General features: G+C 39.2%; 1 protein-coding gene across 1 annotated transcript; it reads right to left on the bottom strand.

Annotated features, from left to right (window-relative positions):
* On the bottom strand, positions 1-22,147 carry LOC147896605 (uncharacterized). The gene is made up of 9 exons (XM_087381913.1): positions 22,064-22,147; positions 21,364-21,420; positions 21,179-21,265; positions 20,996-21,061; positions 20,800-20,877; positions 20,660-20,722; positions 20,352-20,564; positions 186-253; positions 1-97 (listed from the first exon to the last, which is right to left on the bottom strand). Exons 1-9 carry the CDS (start codon positions 22,145-22,147, stop codon positions 1-3), a joined length of 813 nt encoding a protein of 270 aa, XP_087238039.1.
* Between the last annotated feature and the right edge of the window lie 2,373 nt (positions 22,148-24,520).

The following is a 24,520-nucleotide window of genomic DNA, read 5'->3' as shown; positions in this document are numbered from 1 at the left end:
CTACGCCGTGCACGCCCTAGGCCAGTTCCGTTCAATTTGCCCTGCAGCTGTACTACGCGCGCCGTGCCCTAGGCCAGCAGCTCCGTTCGCCCTGCAGCTGCATGTAATAAAAGGGCCATCTGTAGTGTACTAGCTGCGCATGCGCAGTAAATTATAGTTAAAGGGGAATTCGAACTTCGAAGCACCTCGACAGCCTGTTACCCATGACTCCATGACCAGCTGCAGCTCCCAAGAGGGCAGCAATTTCCAGGTACTAATTCCATCCACTTACCAAGGAATGTTCCAGCATTAACCCCCATTTTCTATCCTAAAGTAACCCTATCTCTTCATGCAACAAATCGTGTCTAAATTGTTGCTATAAATTTGTATATGCCTACGCATGTTTTGCCTATGTTTATGCTTCTATATAATTTGTATAATATGCTTGTACATTTTTATTCTTCTATATTTATATGCCTACTTTATGCTTTATGCCTATTTGCCTATGCTTCTATATGTCTATATGCTTTATGTGAATGCCTATTTGCCTATGCCTATTAAGTTTATGCTTTATATGAATGCCTATTTGTCTATGCTTCTATATGCTTCTATATCTTTGCTTTATGTTTCTATATTTCTATAGGCTTCTATATATTTATGTTTCTATTTAATGAATGCCATTGCGTGCCTTACTTTATGCTTGATGTTTATGCCTTATGCTTCTATGCGTGCCTATGCCTATACTTCTACACTTTCCTATGCTTGCCTATGTTCCTATATGCGCTAGTCTGCGCTTGCTTATGTCTCTACATGCTTTATGTGAATGCTAGTACATGCTTTATGTGAATGCTAGTATATGCTTTATGTGAATGCCTATTAAGTTTATGCTTTATGTGAATGCCTATTTGCCTATGCTTCTTTAGTCTATGCTTCTATGCCTATTTAATGAATGCTTTATGTGAATGTCTATGTCTATGCATCTATGTTTATGTATGCCTATGTCTATGCTTCTATATGTCTATATGCCTATGTGAATGCCTATATACCTAATTCTATATGCATGTTTTATGCTTTATGCTTTATGGCTCTACTCTTTAAATGTTTATGGATGCCTTCTTTATGCTTAATGCCTATTGCTATGCTTTATGTGAATGCCTATTTCTATGCTTTATGTGAATGCCTATTTCTATGCTTTATGTGAATGCCTATTTGCCTATGCTTCTTTAGTCCATGCTTCTATATGTCTATATGCCTATGTGAATGCCTATTAGTCTATGCTTCTATGTCTATATGCCTATTAGTCTATGCTTCTTTAGTCTATGCTTCTATGCCTATTAAGTTTATGCTTTATGTGAATGCCTATTTCTATGCTTTATGTGAATGCCTATTTGCCTATGCTTCTTTAGTCTATGCTTCTATATGTCTATATGCCTCTGTGAATGCCTATATGCCTAATTCTATATGCATGTTTTATGCTTTATGCTTTATGGATCTACTCTTTAAATGTTTATGGATGCCTTCTTTATGCTTAATGCCTATCGCTATGCTTTATGTGAATGCCTACACTACTACACACGCATCCTATTGCGACGTTTACGTACCGACGATTAGCGCCCGCTTAGCGTTAATCGTCGGTATAAAAATCGGGTGTCGTAAATCGTCGCTATATAGCGACTTTTACTAAATAGTCGCTATATAGCGACTATTTCTAAAAGTCGCTATATAGCGACGTTAGTAAATGTCGCTATATAGCGACATTTAAAAGTCGCTATATAGCGACACTGAGACAAAATATTATAGCGACGTTTTACAGAGAGGTTTTTTTTTTTTTTTAGGCCTTAAAAATTATTTTTTTCCAATGGCAAAATTTTTAAATTTTTCATACATGTTTGAGCTCATAGAGAATGAAAAAATGAGAGCATGTACATCAAGCTTTTGAAGCTCATATATTCATGTCCAAGTTTGAGATGAGAAAAATCAAATAAGAACATTTACATCAACTGTTTCATCTTGAGCCAAGTCTAAGGCGCCAAGCAAGTCTATCTCCAATTCTATACCGAGTTGATCTCCTATATCATCATCGTACTCTAGTATCGTACGTTCACCTAAAAGTATTTGATCATCTTCTTCAATAAAGCTTAAGTGTGGTGATTGATCTTGATGATTGTTGTCTTCTTCGTCAATATCGTGATCTCCATTCTCCTCCCGTGCGATGTCATTATGCGCATCTTCCTCTTGCCTCATATGGTGATCTACATCTTCTTCGCTAGATTCATCAATTGGATCCGGCATTGGTAGTGGCATCTCCATATCCACATCTCGATCTTCAAATATTTGCTTACTTCGTGGTGCAACTTGGATCACGTACCACCATCTTGGATCAGAACGATCCGGATGAAAAACCACCTATATTGAAGATGGGTGCCAAATGTCGTCAATTATATATATATCAATGGACTTTAAAAATGAAAGCTTTGACTAATTAAATCATTAGTATGCACCTGCTCACAGTGCTCGGTAAGAACAAAAGTATCACTTTCATCGGTCCAATGTTTGGTGGAGTCTATTGCAAAGAGACCGCTACTATCTTTTCTCACTGTCGCATGGGGACCGTTGTAAGTAGTTCTAAACCATTTTACATCAAGAATGAAAATAGTAAATCGTCTGAAATCAATTTCATAGATGTCGCGTATGGTTCCACAATAATCCAACTGTGAGGAGAGAAGATTGGTATCCGAAGCACTTGCTCGACTATCTTGTGTGAAGTTAGCCATGACTCCACAATCATACGTGACTCTCTTTGAATCGATGCGTTCCACGCGAAAATGTCGTCCATATGACCATAATGCACTGTACTTTTTGTACTGTAAAAGAGCATCATTAAAACAATGAAGATGCACCTATTTTATAGCATATATTGCCACAAATAATTACTTAATTACGTCAAGAGATAAGAAACTTACATGCACCATACATCCAGATGATAACTCCCGCTCGCGCTCATTTATTGTCTCTCCTTCACGTTCGGCTTTACGTACAGCTAGTTGTAGCCAATCAAGTGACATGTGAGTAGGGAGAAGAGTCAGATCTCGTGGATATGGTTGTGATCGCCTGTACATTACTCTGAATCTCGTCCTTGCATTTATTCTTTCTGCTTTGGCCACTTCATATCTCTCAATCCACTTCTGCATCTCAGGGCTATTGAGGATACAAAACTTATTGAATTTCTCCATTTGCTCTTCGCTCATCTTTCTTTCAATCCCTTTTCCTTGGGGGACCTCGCCAATGATGCGATCATCATCCTTGTTGTGCCAAGCTTGCGGCATATCAGGATCCGTGGATGCAAGAAACTCTGTGATATATACTAATGACTCTTGCACAAGCCATCCCTCTGCCATGCTTGCTTCTGGTCTTGCTCTTTGTCTTACAAACCCCTTTAAAGTTTTCATAAACCGCTCGAGAAAAAACATCCATCGATTATGAACGGTACCTGCTATAGCCACCTCATCAACTATGTGCACAAGCAAGTGGACTTGAGTTGTCATAATGCTTGAGGGAAAGTGCTTCTCAAGCAAGCATACGGCTTCGATGGATTCCACCCTAGCCTTCTCGATGCTCGATATAGAGATCTCTTTTTGAGATATCCACCTATTTCACATGTCCATGCATATGTAAGATATTTGAGATATCCACCTATTTCACATGTCCATGAAGAAAATACATAATGCGAATTGATAGTAAGCATACCTCACAATACCACAGATCTTGAATATAGCATTTCTAACATCTTCTTGTAAGCACCCTTTTATTGTAATTGGAAGGATGAACTATCAAAGCAACAATGAAATCATGTCAACAATATAACATAATAATAATTACGCTAATGCATCACTATTATCGGTACACTAATTCTACTTAGAATACCTGTAAGACCTTGTGCCAATCATGGGACTTGAGGCCACTAAGCTTATTGTCCTTTGAAAATGCTCCTTTCAAGCAACGCATGTACCCTGTCGGTGTTTGAAAAGAGGCAATGTCTGCCTTGATCGCTGCCTCCTCCCTCGTAGAGAGGATCCACGTTGCTTTCGGGAGGACAACTTTTCCCGAAGCATGCACTTGGGGCCACAAATGAGACATCCTATTCATAGCACGCAAGTCTTCTCGCACTCCTCTCGAGTCCTTGGAACCAACCAAGTGTGCCCAAATGGTAGCCCCCACATTCTTAAAGATATGCATGGGATCCAAGAGATGATTGATTTGTAACTGACCCCAATAAGGAAGCTCGTGAAAGATCGATAGCCTCTTCATACCAGGAGGAGGTTCCTCTCCATTCTCCCTCCAAGCTTGAATCCAATCACTTGCTTTCAAATATGATGGTGGTGGATCAAGCTGACCTCCACGTGCGAGATGGTCGAGCGGAAGGTATCGAGCATGACCTTCATAAACATTTTTCCTCATATGTTTGGAGTAGCGTGCAAGCGATTTCAGAGCGGGTCCACAAACAGGACAAGCATGGTACCCACTTGTAACAAGTCCTGCACGCGTGCATGAATATGTTAGTACAAGACATGCATGCAAAAGAGAGTAAAAAAAGCATAATCCCTCATTGTACATGTAAAGACATAACCACGTACCTGCGCACTCTCCATATCCTGGGTAGTCATGCATGGTCCACATCAAGATACCCCTGACCAAAATATCATTGGTATGCCTAGGAGCTCTGGAAATATCAAAGACCTGCACTCCTCTCCATAATATCTGTAACTCCTCTATCAAAGGTGCCATGTACACGTCCATGTTTTTTGCCTTGTACTTTCCTGGCACAAGTAGTGCAAGCATGAGGTGTCCCTTTTTTATTGTTAGCCATGGTGGGATATTGTAATTCACCACGACTATGGGCCATGTCGACCAAGATGTCGAGCGTAACCCAAAAGGATTCACGCCGTCCATGGCTAGCCCAAGATGTAAGTTGCGTGGCTCCCTCGCAAAGTCCGGCCACTGATTATCTATGTGCTTCCAAGCTGCACAATCTGCGGGAATCCTCAATGTGTGATCAGTGGACCGATGAGATGCATGCCATGTCATCAACTCCGCTATGGATTTGCATCGAAACATGTGTTGTATTCTTGCAATGATGGGAAAGTGTCTCAAGACCTTTACCGGTATCCGCTCACCTTGCAAGTCATCTCTATATCGTTGTTCCCCACACTTTGGACAACTAGCCAAATCTCCATGCTCACGACGAAAGAGAATACAATCATTACGACAAGCATGGATGGTATCATAATCCATACCCACCGTTGTTAGCATCTTTTTTGCTTCATCTCTTGATGCGGGCATGGTATTTGGTGCAGGCAACATCTTCTGGAGCAACCTATGACAAAGACACTATCCAAATGATGATTCTCAAAACAAACAATATCCAAATAATGAGTCAAATTAATGCAAGGGCTAACCTCATTAAGGCCGAGACACTTGTATCCGACCACCCATACTGTACTTGTAGATTCAAGATTGAGAGACAAGCACGTAGTTTAGACATCCTAGCACCCTCGTACAATTGTGTTGATTGCAACTCTCGCATTTTGACCTCAGACTCTGACATCACGTGTACGTGGGATGTAGTGCCCCTAAAAATGGAATCCATCATGTCGACCATACCCTCGTCGTCATCCGGGAGACTATAGTCTTGTTGAAAGTGAGAAGGTATATGTGTACCCTCGTCACCCTCCTCATCCTGTCATAAGCTCATTTGTGTAAATAGAAGATCTTCAATTTCCGGGTATACAATAAGATTGCGAACTTAAATAGCTTTGACTTACTGATGATCCATCAACATGTGCAACACCAACGGGGGGTACTGGTTCCGGCTCCTCCCCATACATCCGCAAGTGACGCATGATAATACGACGTTGATGTCGTACTTCTCGCTTGCAATGAGTGCAATGACAATATAACCTCTCCGTAAGCCACTTCGTGCTCCCGGGCGTTGGCGCATCATCGGATGAGCTTCCACTCGTCCCTTCCATCTACACTTATAAAACCACAACATAAGCATTAAGAGGAGATATTGACAATTATGAGCATAGCATGTTTAATTTGAGCTTCTCTTGAGGCCATATAAAAAAAATGACGTCGCTATATAGTAAGGATTGAAACAAAAAATCCTATATGGTAAGGCTATATAGTAAGAGGAGATATTGACAATTATAAGCATAGCATGTTTGAGCTTCACAAGAGGCTACACAAAAAAATAAACAGTAAGCGTCGTTATATAGCGACGCTCTGTTTCGTCGTTATATAGCGACGTTTAATTTTAAACGTCGCTATATAACGACGCTTTTAATTAAAAACGTCGCTATATAGCGACGAAAGAGTGTCGCTATATAGCGACGCTGTGGGTTAAAACCCAAAACGGCGAAACGCGCGGCGTTTTTGCATAAGCCATTCCTAATCTCTACAGTAAGCAACCCAAAATCTCCTCCCACCTATTTCGACGACCTCCCATCTATTCCAGGCAACCTCCCACTCTATTTCCCACTCCTCACCCTTCTCCTACCTCTTGTACTCCCTCTCTCTCATTTTTCCCTCTTTGGTTTCCAGAAAGAAAGTTCTTCAAGAGGTGAGTTTGTTTCAACAATGTAGGTTGTTTGTTTGTTAGATTCAGTTTTGTGAGTGTTTCTACTTGTATTGCTAAAGTTATAAACTAGTTTTCATGCTTTATTTGAAAGGATTGAAACCAAAAACGAAATTTCAAGAAAGAAAGAAAGAAAGAAAGAAAACTCACCTCTTCTTTTTCCTGTATTTCTTTCCTTCTCTTTCTCCTTGTCTCCTCAATCTTCTCTTTCCTTGTCTCCTTTCAAGAAGTTGCTTTTGTGATCTCCTCTTTCCACTAACATCTTATTTGAAAAAATGGGTTGTTTTCTCTCTTTTGTAGGGCCAGTCCACTACACCGAGCGGGACATACTCTCTCTTTTGTGGGGCCAGTCCACTACACCGAGCGGGACATACTTTTACAGGTAAGTGCTTCCTCTTCTTTCCATTTAATATTTTTGTTATTTGCATTGGCCTGCAGCTAGCGGCTTAAGCGCTAGCTGCAGTAATGGGCGTAGGAACCCTCTCTTCCCCTCTCTCTCTTTCCGTCTTCCCCCTTCTCTTTTTCTCATTTTTCCCCCTTCTCTTTTTTCCCTTATGCTCATGCAGAAAAAGAGAAAGAGCTTATGCGGAAAAAGAGAATGAGAGAAGCATAAGCTTCTCTCATTCTCTATTTCCGCATAAGCTCATGCGGAAACTTACGCATAAGCTCATGCTCATGCATGAGCATAAGATCCTTCTCTTTTTCCGCATGAGCATAAGCATGAGCTTATGCTTATGCCTATGCATGAGCATAAGCATGAGTTTATGCTCATGCTTATGCTTAAGCATAGGCATAAGCATAAGCTCATGCTTATGCTCATGCGAAAAAAGAGAAGGAGCTTATGCTCATGCGGAAAAAGAGAATGAGAGAAGCTTATGCTTCTCTCATTCTCTTTTTTCGCATAAGCTCTTTCTCTTTTTCCGCTTATGCTTCTCTCATTCTCTTTTTCCGCATGAGCATAAGCTCCTTCTCTTTTTCCGCATGAGCATAAGCTCATGCTCTTTTTCCGCATTCTCACACTTAAGCCTATGCTTAAGTGTAAGCATGAGGAAAAAGAGCATGAGCTTATGCTTATGCTTAAGCATAAGCATAAGCTCATGCTCTTTTTCCTCATGCTTAAGCATAAGCATAAGCATAAGCATAAGCTCATGCTTATGCTCATGCGGAAAAAGAGAAGGAGCTTATGCGGAAAAAGAGAAGGAGCTTATGCTCATGCGAAAAAAGAGAAGGAGCTTATGCTCATGCGGAAAAAGAGAATGAGAGAAGCTTATGCTTCTCTCATTCTCTTTTTCCGCATGAGCATAAGCTCTTTCTCCTTTTCCGCATGAGCATAAGCTCCTTCTCTTTTTCCGCATGAGCTTATGCTCATGCATGAGCATCCGCATGAGCTTGTTTCCGCATGAGCTTATGCGGAAATAGAGAAAGGGAGAAGCTTATGCTTCTCTCATTCTCTTTTTCCGCATGAGCTCTTTCTCTTTTTCCGCATGAGCATAAGCTCCTTCTCTTTTTCCGCATGAGCATAAGCTCATGCTCATGCATGAGCATGAGCTTATGCTTGTTTACGCATGAGCTTATGCTTGTTTCCGCATGAGCTTATGCGGATATAGAGAATGAGAGAAGCTTATGCGGATCTCATTCTCTTTTTCCGCATGAGCTTATGCGGATCTCATTCTCTTTTTCCGCATGAGCTCTTTCTCTTTTTCCGCATAAGCTCATGCTCCTTCTCTCTTTCCGCATGAGCATAAGCATGAGCTTATGCTTATGCTTATGCTCATGCATGAGCATGAGCTTATGCTTGTTTCCGCATGAGCTTATGCGGAAATAGAGAATGAGAGAAGCTTATGCTTCTCTCATTCTCTTTTTCCGCATAAGCTCTTTCTCTTTTTCCGCATGAGCATAAGCTCCTTCTCTTTTTCCGCATGAGCATAAGCATGAGCTTATGCTTATGCTTATGCTTATGCTTATGCATAAGCATAAGCATAAGCTCATGCTTATGCTCATGCATGAGCATGAGCTTATGCTTCTTTCGGCATGAGCTTATGCGGAAATAGAGAAAGGGAGAAGCTTATGCTTCTCTCATTCTCTTTTTTCGCATAAGCATAAGCTCCTTCTCTTTTTCCGCATGAGCATAAGCATGAGCTTATGCGGAAATAGAGAATGAGAGAAGCATAAGCTCATTCTCTATTTCTGCATAAGCTCATTCTCCTTTTCCCACTCTATTTCCCCCTTCTCTCATTTCCCCCTTCTCTCCTTCTCTATTTTCCCTCATCTCTTTCCCCTTCTCTATTTCCCCCTTCTCTCATTCTCTATTTCCTCACTCTCATTCTTTTCTTTCCTTTACATCTTCTTTCCCTCTTATCTTTCCCTCTTCTTTCCCTCTTTCCTTTCCCTCTTCTTTCATTTCCCTCTTCTTTCTTCTTGCCTATGCCTATGCCTATGAGAATGCTCATGTTTGTTTTTTGTTTTCTGTTTTCGTGTTTGTGTCTATGTTAGACATGGGATCACGTCGCTCATCCGACGAGTACGGCGGACAGCCTCGCAGGAGGAGAGATCACGATCTATATGCTCCAGAGGTTTTTGATTCCTCTCAGGCGACTACCCCGAGGAGTACCCCTGGTCCGACTCCTCTCGGTCCTAGCACTGCGACTACCCCTGGTCCGACCCCTCTTCCACGTAGCACTGCGACTACCCTCAGGGGACTCCTTTGCTAGCCGCGCATGGCTTTGTCGGGACTCCCGACGAGTTTGTAGCGCAGATGAGCGATGAGGAGGCAGCGAGATTCTTCTCTCTGCTCTCTCAGAGGACCTCCGCAATTCCTTCCCCTACACCGACGGGTGGACGTACTGCCCAGCCATCCCCTCGCGCCCCTTCGACCGCGGGATCATCACCTGCGCATGCCTCCCGCAAGGGAAGGAAGAGTAGGATGGGCGGCTCATGTTGTGCTGACTCAGGAGATGTAGACGAGTCAGCACACTCACGCTCCTTTAGGTCTCCACTTGGTCCGGAGACACAGTATCAGTCAGGTCCCTTTCCCTCTCCTACTCCCACAGCTACTCCTCGATCCGGAAGCGGTCGCGCAGCTTCCACTCCTTCAGACTCTGCTACCGTCAGTCCCCCTTACTCATCAGGGGATCTCTCCTATCAAATCACATCTGCCGGAGAGATAATAGAAAACAAAAAGGGCAAAGCAGTGATGGCCGCCATGAGGAGGTTGATGAGTCATCACTTCAAGAGCGGCATAAATATCGATTGGCGGTATCAAGATGCCCAAAAGAAGCAGGCGGTGATCGATGAGTTAAAACAAAGATATCCTAATCCGCCAAATGTGGAGTTTAATAACAATTATATGCTCGAGCGCATGGGTTTGGTCCTAAAGCATCGCAGATCAACCTTGCGTACTTCCATTACAAAGGGGTTGGCTAAACCTAGCTGGGCAAACAAAGCTGATTGGAAGTACTTCAAGAAGCAACATAGGGACCATCCCGAAATGTTCGAGGGTCAGAGGAGGGCTGCGAAGAGACGGCTGGACGTCGTAGGTACTTCACACTTTGGTGTAGGCGGACGGTATGCGTTCGAGGCAACCGTGGTAAGTCTACTTCTTCCCATTTAATGTATTGTTCTATTTGTTTTACTTACATATTACATGCACTTTACCTAACTCTAACTCTCGTAAATTGGATCCACAGCAAGCTGCGATGGGTCGGCTTCCTACGGATGCAGAGACACGGCGCGCGTTTCGGATAGGAACAAGGCCGTGGTTCATTGAGCAAGAGGCAATGGGAGCGACAGTCGATTGGGCTGAGGTGGCTGCTCGCACGGTATAAGTTTACTCCTACTTGTAATCTCACTTTTTAATTTAAGTTCCAATCTAATTTTCGATTTATATGGTTCACTCTTAGGGTCAAAGCTCAAGCGTCCCATCATCAGAGACGAGCGATCAACAGGGGCAAGGATCGGACGCAGGTGCCGAGGATGAGGGAGAAGACGCAGGTGTCGGGGACGAGGGAGAAGACGCAGGTGTCGAGGACCAAGGAACAGGCCATCAAGACGATTCGGATTCGGATTCGGATTAGTAGTGGTAGTAGCTCATTGTATATCCGCTCGTTTGAGCAATTTTGTATCGCCCTTTCACAGGGTAATTTTGTTACAAACACAGTTGTATATGTATATGCATTTCTTCCTCATCGTTCACAAGAACAATTTTGTATCATCCTGCAAGATGCGGAAATTTTGTTATATAAAACTTTCTTTTGTAATTACAAAAAAAAAAAAAGGATTAGTGGGGCTAAACAGGGCCAAAAGGAAGCCCTGTTTAGCCCCACTAACCCTTTTTTTTTACTTCTGTTAATCGTCCCTATATAGCGACGTTTACCAGTGTCGCTATATAGCGACGATTAACAGTGTCGCTATATAGCGACGTTTGCATCGTCGCTATATAGCGACGATTAACAGCGTCGCTATATAGCGACGATTTATAGCGACGCTCCTTTTCCGACGATTTTAACAACTTTTATAACGACCTTTGCGCCCGTGAAAAAAGAAAATTTTAATGTAAAAAGCGTCGGTATTTCCGTTGGAAAATGGCCTATGCCTTGTAGTGCTATTAAGTTTATATTTTATGTGAATGCCTATTTCTATGCTTTATGTAAATGCCTATTTGCATATGCTTCTTTAGTCCATGCTTCTATATGTCTATATGCCTATGTGAATGCCTATTAGTCTATGCTTCTATGTCTATATGCCTATTAGTCTATGCTTCTATGCCTATTAAGTTTATGCTTTATGTGAATGCCTATTTCTATGCACTATGTTAATGCCTATTTGCCTATGCTTCTTTAGTCTATGCTTCTATATGTCTATATGCCTAATTCTATATGCATGTTTTATGCTTTATGCTTAATGGATCTACTCTTTAAATGTTTATGGATGCTTCTTTATGCTTAATGCCTATCGCTATGCTTTATGTGAATGCCTATTAAGTTTATGCTTTATGTGAATGCCTATTTTCCTATGCTTCTTTAGTCCATGCTTCTATATGTCTATATGCCTATGTGAATGCCTATTAGTCTATGCTTCTTTAGTCTATGCTTCTATGTCTATATGCCTATTAGTCTATGCTTCTATGCCTATTAAGTTTATGCTTTATGTGAATGCCTAATTGCCTATGCTTCTTTAGTCTATGCTTCTATATGTCTATATGCTCTATGTGAATGCCTATATGACTAATTCTATATGCATGTTTTATGCTTTATGCTTTATGGATGTACTCTTTAAATGTTTAGGGATGCTGCCTTTGCCATTGATGAATGCCTAGGTTTGTTCTTGCCTATGTTTCTACATGCTTCTATGCTATTTATGCTATAATCTATGCCTTTGTTTCTATTGGTGTTTCTATAGTCTATGCCTATGTTTCTATTGGTTTTCTATATGTCTATGTTATTGTTTGTGCCTATGTGAATGCCATTATTTGTGCTTCTATGTTAAATTAGGTTTATGCCTTGTCTATATGGTATGGCAATATTTCTTTATTTGCTTATGGTATGGCAGTTTCATTTTTATGTTATGATATGCTAGACATGTATCTATGGTCCTATGTGTGGGAGCTAAGTACCAGAAGTGACAAAATCTCACGGGTATAGTCCTTCTTTATCCATGGAGTCATTGCTGGGGTGTGCATTTGCATGGCCTACAACGGCTTACCTACAGTTTTACCATGGGTGAGGCTGCTTTGATGATATCTGCTGGGAGGCCGTCTATACGACTGGCACTAGTTGCCCATACTTAGGACCCTACTATGTGTTTTTATTTTAAATGTGTTTATACATGTTTATAAATGCTATGTCTCTATGCTTGTGATGGATTTTGTTTAGCTTATGTAAGTGTTTGTTCTCTAGGGTGTTTTATTTATGATTTCATGTGCCTTATTCCAGATGGCAACAGATGATATCCTACGGAGATGTAGATGCAATTATAGGTGTAGGCATTCGCCTCTTGGCTATCAAGATGTGAGCCGGAGGACGTATTATGTGCATTTGCAACAAGACTCCCTTGGAAACTTACACGCATCAATTTTGAGGAATGTGAATGAGGAGAACTCTATTGACAATGATAGTGTAGTGAATGAAGAACTCATTGAATCATCTAATCGACGGAGGCGGGTATGGTGTAGATGTGAAACTTATTGCCATGGTGGCCGCTTGGTCGCTCCATCAACTTATGCAAGGCATATGCAAGTCGATGAGCGATTTGAAACTATTGCAGAAAATCTTGGTTTGCATGCTCCACACTTTAGCTCTTGTGGACCTGAAGAAGAGGACAACAATGAGCCTATGCATCAGATGGAAGGAAACGATGAATTTACTGATATGCATGAACAGGATAGGTTGGATGATGAAGAGGATAACATGGATGCTTTTGGAGAGGATAGCCATTTATCTTTCATTGATAAAATAATACAAAGATTGATTGAGTTGCAAGCTCTTTGGGATGGACATCAAACTTCAGTGGAGTTTCAATATAGTATGCTTAAAATTCTATTTGGAGATATGGGTGGTCCTAGGTCTACAACACATGAAGGCTCAAAAAGATCGAGTTTGAGTAAACTATTGGTCCAACTTCCAGAAACATGGGATGGAAGTCTAAATGGAATAACTATTCCCACATGTTGGGAGCAATTAACTACTATGTTGACAAGGCTTGGAATGGTTGAATCAAAGAGATATAGAATATGTCAAGGAAAAGAGGATTCCATACATGCTCCAATACTCTATCTACCAAGCAAAGAGGACGCTTATAGTGGTAACACTGTTGAATGCCAATGCAATAGAAATGTCACTGGAAAGAGAAAATTAAAGCGCGATTGTTTAACATGTTGTGAGAAGTGTGAGAAATGTGCAGTGCCTAGAAAGGAAATGTTATGTTTGAACTACATTTCGATCGGTGAACAATTGAAACTACTTACTAAAAGTAGATCTTTATGCCATGAATTATTGGAAATGTGGCGAAATAAAGACAAATGGTTGGTATCGAACAATTCTAATGAAAATATTAGAATTGATGAGTTCTGGGATTGCAGTAAATGTAAAAGTGTTAAAGAGTTTTGGGATCTTGAATCGGATTTTGAGTTGCCATTGGTATGTGAGAAGGGGTATTGCAAACAAGCTTATACAGCATGGCCATCTTCACTTAAATCAGAAGCACTTTTGGAGGGTTGGAAAGAACATGAGAAAATTTAAAAATTTGTTTGCAAGGCTTGTCGAGCTTTGATACAAGGTCCACAAAGACTCTGTAAGGTAAATTTTTTACATATATACTATGTGTGGTCTCTAATTAATTAATGTTAGAGAATTCCACGTAATGTTGTACTCTAAATGTGTCTTTGTTTATATATACAGGGAGATCCACACAATTTCGCTCTCTTATTGCACTAGGATGGGTTCCAGACATCAAGAACAACCTAGAGGAATTGTGGCATCATCAAGATAAAGGTTCTCAATTGTGGAAAGAAGTCCATAATTGGAGCAATACCAGTCTTGTTCATTCCATTTAGTTGCAAAAAAATTATAGGAAGCTCAAGCAAACTCTTTCATGTTTTTATGAAACCTTTGATAGATGAATTAGCAAGTTTGTTCATAGATGGAATTGATATAGGTTTCAATTATCCAATGCCTTTAATTTTTGGGCATGATAGCTCTTTTTCCCAAACCTTCAAAGCACGTGCTATGCTTATGATGGTGACTGGTGACCATCCAACTCAATGTAAGATTGGAGCTTTTAAAGATGGTGGCCAAGCTTTTTGTCGTAGAGAAAAACCTATAGCTACTTTAGAATGTGAAGGATCGAGTCAATACCTTTATGACCAAAATCGATTCCAATTCAGATATGCTCCAGCCAAGAGGTCCACAAAAGATATGTTGAGAGACTTGCTTCTTGCAGAGCGAGCAAGCACTCAAATGCAACGTGAAGACATTCTTAAAGAGGCTGCTCTTTTAGGTAGATCATGTCTATGGAGATTATATGATCTTTATGGGTTCGACTTATCTCTTGATCTTGTGTACGATTGTATGCACATACTAGCATTGAATATGTTTTCAAAGTACATGAGCTCTTTAATGAGAGATATAGATAATAGAGTGAAGAAAGAACTCGATGAAGCAACTCATAGAATGACATTGGCCACACCTTATTCCATCTCATATGGTCGATGGCCAAGGTTTCCTAGCAAGTATTTTGAGAGTTACAAGGTAGAGGAAACACAAAAGTTCGTACAATGGTGTCTTCCTTATGTCCGGAGTGAAGTCCAAGGTATTCCTAAGAAATTCTATGATTTGGGTCTCTTGATCATAGATATTGCTCATGCCTTTTATAACTATACTAGAAGTAATGGCTGGTCTCAAGAAGACATAAACACTCTGAGGGTATTGCTTGCTTCTTGGAGAGTAAGCTCAGAAGAGTGGATTGGAAGAAACTCAGCTTCATTAGAGCATGTTGTAGGTTTCGGAGAATTTCTTGATGATATTTTGTGACATGGCAGCCACGATGGGTTTTGGTGCTACATATATGAGCGTATGGTCTCAGCATATGCTAGCATCAAAACAAACAATAAGGACAATGAGATATCATATGCAAACTATCATCGAAGGAGATTTTTCACATGGGTCTTTCTACATATTCAAGAAGATGCTGATAGGTTGTTTCCTCATCAAAGGATATTGAAAGAGTTTCATGGAGTTCTTTCAGTCCCGGATGGATATTTAGTGGACAAACATGGATGTTATTACTGTCCTCAATGGCATTCATTAGGATTGATACATGTATCATCCATTGAAAAAGCGAAACATTTATGGAGTTTAGCTACATTGCATGCGAAAGACTATCCTTGCCAAAGAGTCATTGGCCAAAAGGGTATTGTAATAGCAAGAAAGAAGCCAAAAGTTAGATACGCAACAAGTGAGGAAAGAAGGTATGTAGAGCAAAATCTTCAATTCGGGATTGAGAGAGTAACTGAATATAAGAAAATTATGTTTAAGGGTGAGGTTTCTAAGATTGAAGATAACGTTATCGTAAAGTCTGAAGAGGATGCAACATTAGTCTCTAGTGTGGGACACTGGAAAGCGTGTATAGCATCGTTTTTTTCCTTTGAGCATAATGGTGACAGCAACTATTCTTTGGAGCACACTACTATAGGCAACGCATTGTTGTTGAAAGAGGATATGAAAGATTAGATGTTGATGGCACCACTGGCATGAGTGTCCTACAAAATGCATATTTGCCATACACCTGGAATTGTATAAGGCCAATTAGTTCTTTATTGCATAAGTTTATTCCTCTACAGCATGGAGGTGGTATCATTGCATATGAGACAAAAGATTTAGGATTGAGAACACATTTAATCCAGCCTGGTTGCATTGGATGTATTCCTCCTTGGCTAGAGGAGAATGATATTGTTTTATTGAAGTCTTATCTTGCAGATACAATATGTTCACCAAATGATCTTAAGTATGCCGTTGTCAGAGATGTGGATCACACGCTAAATCAAGTTAAAGTAGCATGGCTAAAGCTGGTTCACACAGAGGAAAAGAAATGGAAGGTCTCGATGGAAGACAACGAATGGAAGGATTGGTGGTTTTGTGTGTCTGTCAGCGAGACGTGGAAAGTTATCAAGACAAAGAACATGGTAGTTCAGGGCAACGCCAAGATAGTTCCTATCATGTGGCAATCTTAGGCATGTAGCTAGGATACATGAAGTTAACATCATTCAAGGAATTAGAAAATGGATTTGGTACATATTTGTATTTGATTTCCTTTTACATCTATTTCTATTTTGTGTGTTTTTATTTCATACTAACAATAACTAAACTCTTTTATGCTTATGTTGTGCATGATCAAGATGGCTAGCAACAACATGGACATGGCGGCGCTACTAAAGAAAATGATGAGTGAAGATGCAAGTTTCCTTGGACTCATGGATTCCATGGTTAGTAGTTCCTATCATGTGGCAATCTTAGGCATGTAGCTAGGATACATGAAGTTAACATCATTCAAGGAATTAGAAAATGGATTTGGTACATATTTGTATTTGATTTCCTTTTACATCTATTTCTATTTTGTGTGTTTTTATTTCATACTAACAATAACTAAACTCTTTTATGCTTATGTTGTGCATGATCAAGATGGCTAGCAACAACATGGACATGGCGGCGCTACTAAAGAAAATGATGAGTGAAGATGCAAGTTTCCTTGGACTCATGGATTCCCTGGTTAGTTCAATTAAAGGTATTTCATTTTTTTGTTGGATTTATGTTATGCATTTGGAGAAAGAAGGGTTGAACATATAGAGAAGATGTTGCATGGTTGATGAATGCATGGCATGTATTCACTGCATTTAGAGAAAGAACGGGCTGATTTTGTAAGCATGCATATGTATGTTATGCATTTGGAGAAAAAAGGTGGCTGAATTTATAGCATGTATGTTTTTGCCTTTGGATGTAAGGGAAGGGGTTGAATATATGGGAGAATGGGGCTGAATATATGGGAGAAGGAGGCTGAATTTACGGCATGTATGTTTGTGCTTTTGGATGTAAGGGAGGGGGCTGAATTTATGCATTTGGATTAAAGGGAGAAGGCTGAATTTACGCATTTGGCTTTAGGCTGAATTTTTGGGTGAAGAGAATAGTTTTATGAATTTATGGGATGTATTCATTTCATTTATAGAAAGAAAGGGCTGATTTATAAGCATGTATATTGTTATGCACTTGGAGAATCTAGGTGGCTGAATTTATATCATGTATGTTTTTGCCTTTGGATGTAAGGGAGGGGGCTGAATTTATGGGAGCAAGAGGCTGAATTTATGGCATGTATCTTTATGCATTTGGATGTAAAAGAGGGTGCTGAATTTATGGGAGAAGGGGGTTTAATTTATGGCATGTGTGTAGATCCATTTGGAGAATGCATGTGGCTGACTTTATGGCACGTATGTTATGCACTTAGAGAAAGAAGGCGGCTGAATTTTTGGCATTTATGTTTTTGCATTTGGATGTAAGAGGGGGGGCTGAATTTATGGCATGTATGTTTTTGCATCTAGATATGAGAGGGGGGGTTGAATATATGGCATGTATGTTTTTTATATAGGAAAAATGCCTATGGGAGATGAATCAAAGGATGTGTCCTTCAAAGAGAACAAGGAGTGTCTCTCTTTGCAAGATAAATTTCAAGTTTCTGTTCCTCCGATCTCAGGGGTAAGTTTTACACCTACATATGATGAGGTGTTTAAGCCACCCAAATGATCTGTAGGGATAAGAACAAGCTATATGGGAAAGAGCTCCTAGAAAAGTGCTTTAGAGACCAGCATTCTCTATTGTTAGAAAACTATGTCATGTACGAAGGTGATTCAAGGGAATAGAGACTATTATAGATCTACGGCATAAAAAGGAAGAACAACAGCATATTAAAGGCATCATCGATGAGTGTCATCATGAGATAGTGCCTCTAGAGTTTAGTGGAGTTGAATATAGTTGGAGAGAGGAAGATATATACAGGTGGTGGATCTCCTCAAAGCAGTCTAGCAGAAAATACTCAAAGAAGAGGACCCTTGTAAACCTTTTCCGTCCCAACATTTGTAGGCTTAGTGCACACAAGTCCAGTAGTGTGGCTTTGGTCCAGTGTTCACCGATCCAGTAGTACGGCTTTGGTCAGGTGCTCAAAACCTGCAAACCATATACAATGAGTTTTCAATATTTTAATCTCTACCGGCAAAAAGCATTTTCTCAATTTTTGACCTGCCACGGAGTGAAGACGACGCCGGTAGAAGTTAAATTCATTTGGATGGTTTTTTTGGCTGTGCTTCTACATGTGATTTCTTTGTTGGCCTTATGTGGAAACTGTCTTGGAGGCTTTCGACACGCGGCATGATCTGTTTGGTCCTATGCTTAAATCATGTATACGTTGGCCTTCGCTACAAGTGGTCACAGAGTATTGCATGCGTCGCCATGCTGATTTCTCATGTAAAATAGAGACCTTCATCACCCCTACGGAAATGCATAGGGTATCGACGTGCATCTTGCACGCAATTAATTCACTAATTTGGTTCTTACATGCAGAGGTTCAAAGGACGACAAGAAAGAACGACGTCAAAGGAAAAACAGGTCGACACTCGATCGGCCATCACTTGGAAATACCCGAGCGTTGTCTTGAAAGACGATGACACAATCGGTGAGTTGTTTTCACTAGCGTTGATGAGCAAGCGCGCGCGCAGTAACAGGCAGACACAGGCACGAAGATGATTCACGTAGGGAAGAACTGTCGAAGGACGATTGTTTCCAAAGATATTTGAGGAACTTCTTCCAAAACTTATTACTACGCGGAAGAGATCACCGGGTATTTCCAAAACAGGTGTCTGAGACAATTGATGGCTCAGTACTTTGCTACGTAATGCTCAGAAAAAATGCAGATGGTGAATGGATGGAAGTGAGATAAAGGAGAAGGTCAGGTAAAAGGAACCAATATAAAGGAGTGTACTTCCGGTAAAATACGAGTGGCCATTGGCATAACTCATCATTGGTCCACTCGCTTCGGAATACGAGAATGCCTGCAAACGGAAGTCCGAGATCGATGATGAAATCTGGCTTGCCCTTCTCAGAAAGGCTAATGTTCTTGGATTGACAACAACAATTGCTACTCGCTTTGCCATAGCCTACTTGCATCTCTCCAACCTGAAATCATCATCGTGGGGGAGGCTGCCGAAGTGTTGGAGAGCCACATCCTAGCCTGCTTGAATTCTCCACCTGGATGTCTCTTTGTTTAAACAATTCGTCAGAAGTGGAATTGGCATGGGACTTAAAAGCAGACTTTTATGGAGCCAGGAGAACGTCTAATCTTTAAATTGCTCTTGGAGGAACTTTGAGACGTTCTCTGTATAGGAAAAGAAGAGGATTCTCTATATCATTTACTAGTTTGAAATGAACATAACTAGTAAGAGTGCAAACTAGAGAAAATGGAACACTTCCTAGTTACCTTATCTAGGGAATCAATCAAAAAATTCCCTATGCAAGTCAATGCAGGGAATCATTAGAGAATTTCACCATATAGGAAAATTTTCCTAGATAGTGAAATTCATTAGTAATTCCCTGCATAGTCTAACTAGGAAATGTTCCATTTTCCCTAGTTTGCACACTTCCTAGTTATAGTCTAGTAAATGATATAGAGAATCCTCTTTTTCTTTGTAAGACAAACTAGGAAATGCCCCATTTTTCATAGTTTGCAAACTTCCTGCTTATGAACTAGTAAACAATATTGAGAATCTTCTATTTCCCTATATAGGGAGAATGCGAAATAAGTGATTTTGTCTGGATTATATCATTTTAAGAAATGAAGCACTCATGTTTCACATTTTTATATGTAGCAATTTGAACTTTTAACGTACCCAGAGCAATAAGCAATTGTTACTATAATTACCTTAACTCACATTATCTACACTAAGATTCAACAAAACCATCAAAAAGATTATGGAGTTCTCTTTAATAGTTCTACAAATAATAAGAAGGTAAAAAGTCCATTCGTTATTACAATATTCAAAAGAAAAAGCAAAAAACTTCTACTATAAGAAATATAAGACAACCAAAGAGAGGTAAAAGAGCTCTACATAACAATTTGAAGACTTATTTGAATCAAGCTAAATGTCATATCAAAATTCTATATCTTCTAAACTAAGCACATCAGATTTTTCCATGAATCTAACTTTTTGACTTTCAATAAGCCAATGCACAATGTCCCTTATCATAATGTTACTGGCTGGTTTCTTGATGTCTGTAGAGTACTGTTTGAAGCTACTCTCCATCTTTTTAAGCTTCACATATGTACTTTTTAAGGAAAAGTACATATCATGAATTGTGTGGACTCCCATGTATTTCAAAAGTATCATCTCCATATTTTCCTCTGAAATGTCATCCACCTGAGGGCATAGTAACAAAACAAATGACAATATATTAACAAAATCGAAGCAAATGATTTAGATAATCAAGCCTAATGTAAAAGGCTGTTACATACTCTTTTATACTCGCTTGAAATCGTAGTCACCTCCATGTCTGTACCTTGAATATCTTTTAAGTTCTAATTCAAAAATTGAGATTGAAATCAAGGTATAAAGACTTCAAATCATAGAAAATAAATTCTAAATATAAGAATACCTTGCATCTCTTTCCTTGGGATTTATCACTTCTTTGCACGGTCTTCTGTTCTAAGTGATCTCTCATTTTTTCACTCACCTATGAATGATAAACAACAAGTAGTGTTAATGCCATTGGAAAGAATTATGTAAAGAATACAAGCATACAAAGTACTTGCTTTACTTTTAAAGGGTATTGCATAAATGAAAACTTTTACCTTTCTCTTTCGTTCACTTTTTCTAGACATTTCATTCGTAGAATCAATCACATTTGATATTGGATCCTAAAAATATGACAAAATTAAATTAAAACTTGTCTAAAAAGAAGATGTTGATCACAATTGAATCAAAGAAAATAGCTTCAATCATAAGCATATCTAAAAGATAAAGGCAATTCATACCTTATCTTCATTTGTAGTGATGTCACCATGAAGCATCTTCGAAAATGTCATCTCATTCATATCAGCATTCGCTTCACCATAAGAATCCTAATATAAAATATTCAAGATAGATGAATTGTGAATAGCTGAATGGTTAATAATACTTTTTCAAAATAGAAGACAACTCATGATTGAAACTTACACACCTGATCAGAGTGATAATACTCAAACCCTTCGAATCTCTTCGCCATGAACTTATCTATCTACACAAAAGAACATATAATTTTATTAAAGAAAACATTTTATGTTCTTTATAAAATTAAAAACATATCTTTTTTTGGAAATGCTTCAACAACCTCAAATGTTGGACATCCTTGTCCATAAAATTCTCCTCCAATAGAAACCGAATTTCCAATAGACTGCCAATGAATTAAATAATCCAAGTAAGATGTCACATAAATTACACGAAAAAGTATAATTTTTTACTAAAAGTCGAGAACCATTCAAGGTATTAATATAAACATACCTTCTCTGAAATTGGATTACGTGGAGACTCGTCAATACAAGGAGTAGTTGCTTGAGGCTCCATATATCTCTAAAAAATTTCAAATAGACATATAAAATTTTATTAAACTCTTATATATCATTTTGAAATCCAAAGGAATGAGAACTTAGTTCAATTGGTATACGATATTCTTAATTTTTCTTGAAAAAACATATGTTTCAAATGCGTCAACAACTTGAGATGTTGAATATCCTTGTTCCTGAAATTCCCCTCTAATAAAAATAGAATCTCCAATAGACTGCTAAAGAGTTAAATAATCCAAGTAAGAAGTGGCACAAATTATGAAAATAAATACAAATTTTTACTTCATGCTAGAGAACCATTAAATATATTGAACATACCTTCTTTGAAATTGAATTATGTGGAGACTTGTCAATACAAGGACTAGTTGCTTCAAGCTCCAGATTTCTCTGAACTTTGCTCATTTCGTCCTTTGAAACACAATAGAATACATTGAATAGATCATATCTATATTACAAATATACAGTTTTATAAAATATCACATAATTGAAAGGCCAACTCACATTATTTACAAGGGTCCTCTTCTTCGAGTATTTCTTGCTAGACTGCTTTGAGGAGATCCACCACCTCTCTCCATAGGCATTTCCCGTATATTAAAAACATACATGCCATATATTCAGCCCCCTCTCTCATATCTAAATGCAAAAACATATATGCCATAAATTCAGCCTCCCCTCTTACATCCAAATGCAATTACATAAATGCTAGAAATTCAGCCACCTTCTTTCTCTAAGTGCATAACATACGTGCCATAAAGTTAGCCACATGCATTCTCCAAATGGAAAACACACATGCCATAAATTAAACCCCACTCTGTCTCAAAATGCATAACATAAATCCAACAAAAAATGACATACCTTTAATTGAACTAACCATGGAATCCATGAGTCCAAGGAAACTTGCATCTTCACTCATCATTTTCTTTAGTAGCTCCACCATGTCCATGTTGTTGCTAGCCATCTTGATCATGCACAACATAAGCATAAAAGAGTATAGTTATTGTAAGTATTAAATAAAAACACACAAAATAGAAATATATATACAAGGAAATCAAATACAAATACGTACCAAATCCGTTTTTGAATTCCTTGAATGATGTTAACTTCATGTATCTTAGCTACATGCCTAAGATTACCACATGATAGGAACTATCTTGGCTTTGCCCTGAACTACCATGTTCTTTGTCTTGATAACTTTCCACGTCTCATTGACAGACACACAAAACCACCAATCCTTCCATTCATTGTCTTCCATCGAGACCTTCCATCTCTTTTCCTCAGCGTGAACCAGCTTTAGCCATGCTACTTTAACTTGATTGAGTGTGTGATCCACATCTCTGACAACGGCATACTTGAGATCATTTGGTGAGCATATTGTATCAAGATAAGACTTCAACAAAACAATATCATTCTTCTCTAGCCAAGGAGGAATACATCCAATGCAACTAGGCTGGATTAAATGTGTTCTCAATCCTAAATCTTTTGTCTCATATGCAATGATACCACCTCCATGCTGTAGAGGAATAAACTTATGCAATAAAGAACTAATTGGCCTTATACAATTCCAGGTGTATGGCAAATATGCATTTTGTAGGACACTCATGCCAGTGGTTGCATCAACATCTAATCTTTCATATCCTCTTTCAACAACAATGCGTTGCCTATAGTAGTGTGCTCCAATAGTTGCATGTCACCATTATGCTCAAAGGAAAAAAACGATGCTATACATGCTTTCCAGTGTCCCACAGTAGAGACTAATGTTGCATCCTCTTCAGACTTTACGATAACCTTATCTTCAATCTTAGAAACCTCACCCTTAAACATAATTTTCTTATATTCAGTTACTCTCTCAATCCCGAATTGAAGATTTTGCTCTACATACCTTCTTTCCTCACTTGTTGTGTATCTAACTTTTGGCTTCTTTCTTGCTATTACAATACCCTTTTGGCCAATGAATCTTTGGCAAGGATAGTCTCTCGCATGCAATGTAGCTAAACTCCATAAATGTTTCGCTTTTTCAATGGATGATACATGTATCAATCCTAATGAATGCCATTGAGGACAGTAATAACATCCATGTTTGTCCACCAGGACTGAAAGAACTCCATGAAACTCTTTCAATATCCTTTGATGAGGAAACAACCTATCAGCATCTTCTTGAATATGTAGAAAGACCCATGTGAAAAATCTCCTTCGATGATAGTTTGCATATGAGATCTCATTGTCCTTATTGTTTGTTTTGATGCTAGCATATGTTGAGACCATACGCTCATATATGTAGCACCAAAACCCATCGTGGCTGCCATGTCACAAAATATCATCAAGAAATTCTCTGAAACCTGCAACATGCTCTAATGGAGCTGAGTTTCTTCCAATCCACTCTTCTGAGCTTACTCTCCAAGAAGCAAGCAATACCCTCAGAGTGTTTATGTCTTCTTGAGACCAGCCATTACTTCTAGTATAGTTATAAAAGGCATGAGCAATATCTATGATCAAGAGACCCAAATCATAGAATTTCTTAGGAATACCTTGGACTTCACTCCGGACATAAGGAAGACACCATTGTACGAACTTTTGTGTTTCCTCTACCTTGTAACTCTCAAAATACTTGCTAGGAAACCTTGGCCATCGACCATATCAGATGGAATAAGGTGTGGCCAATGTCATTCTATGAGTTGCTTCATCGAGTTCTTTCTTCACTCTATTATCTATATCTCTCATTAAAGAGCTCATGTACTTTGAAAACATATTCAATGCTAGTATGTGCATACAATCGTA

The sequence above is a fragment of the Dipteris shenzhenensis genome, chromosome 11, assembly GCF_047967505.1.
Source record: "Dipteris shenzhenensis isolate YYH24624 ecotype China chromosome 11, Dip_SZ_1.0, whole genome shotgun sequence".
Lineage (NCBI taxonomy): Eukaryota > Viridiplantae > Streptophyta > Polypodiopsida > Gleicheniales > Dipteridaceae > Dipteris > Dipteris shenzhenensis.
This window is presented reverse-complemented; position numbering and strand designations above follow the sequence as displayed.

Bases quoted from the DNA above. Each gene is read 5' to 3' on its own strand.
- LOC147896605 (XM_087381913.1), bottom strand. From the start codon at position 22,147: ATGAGCAAAGTTCAGAGAAATCTGGAGCTTGAAGCAACTAGTCCTTGT. The intron at 21,062-21,178 runs GTATGAATTGCC...TCATATTTTTAG, and splicing joins TCACTACAAATGAAGATAAG to GATCCAATATCAAATGTGAT. The intron at 254-20,351 runs GTTAGATTCATG...GGATGGAATTAG, and splicing joins GGCTTATTGAAAGTCAAAAA to TACCTGGAAATTGCTGCCCT.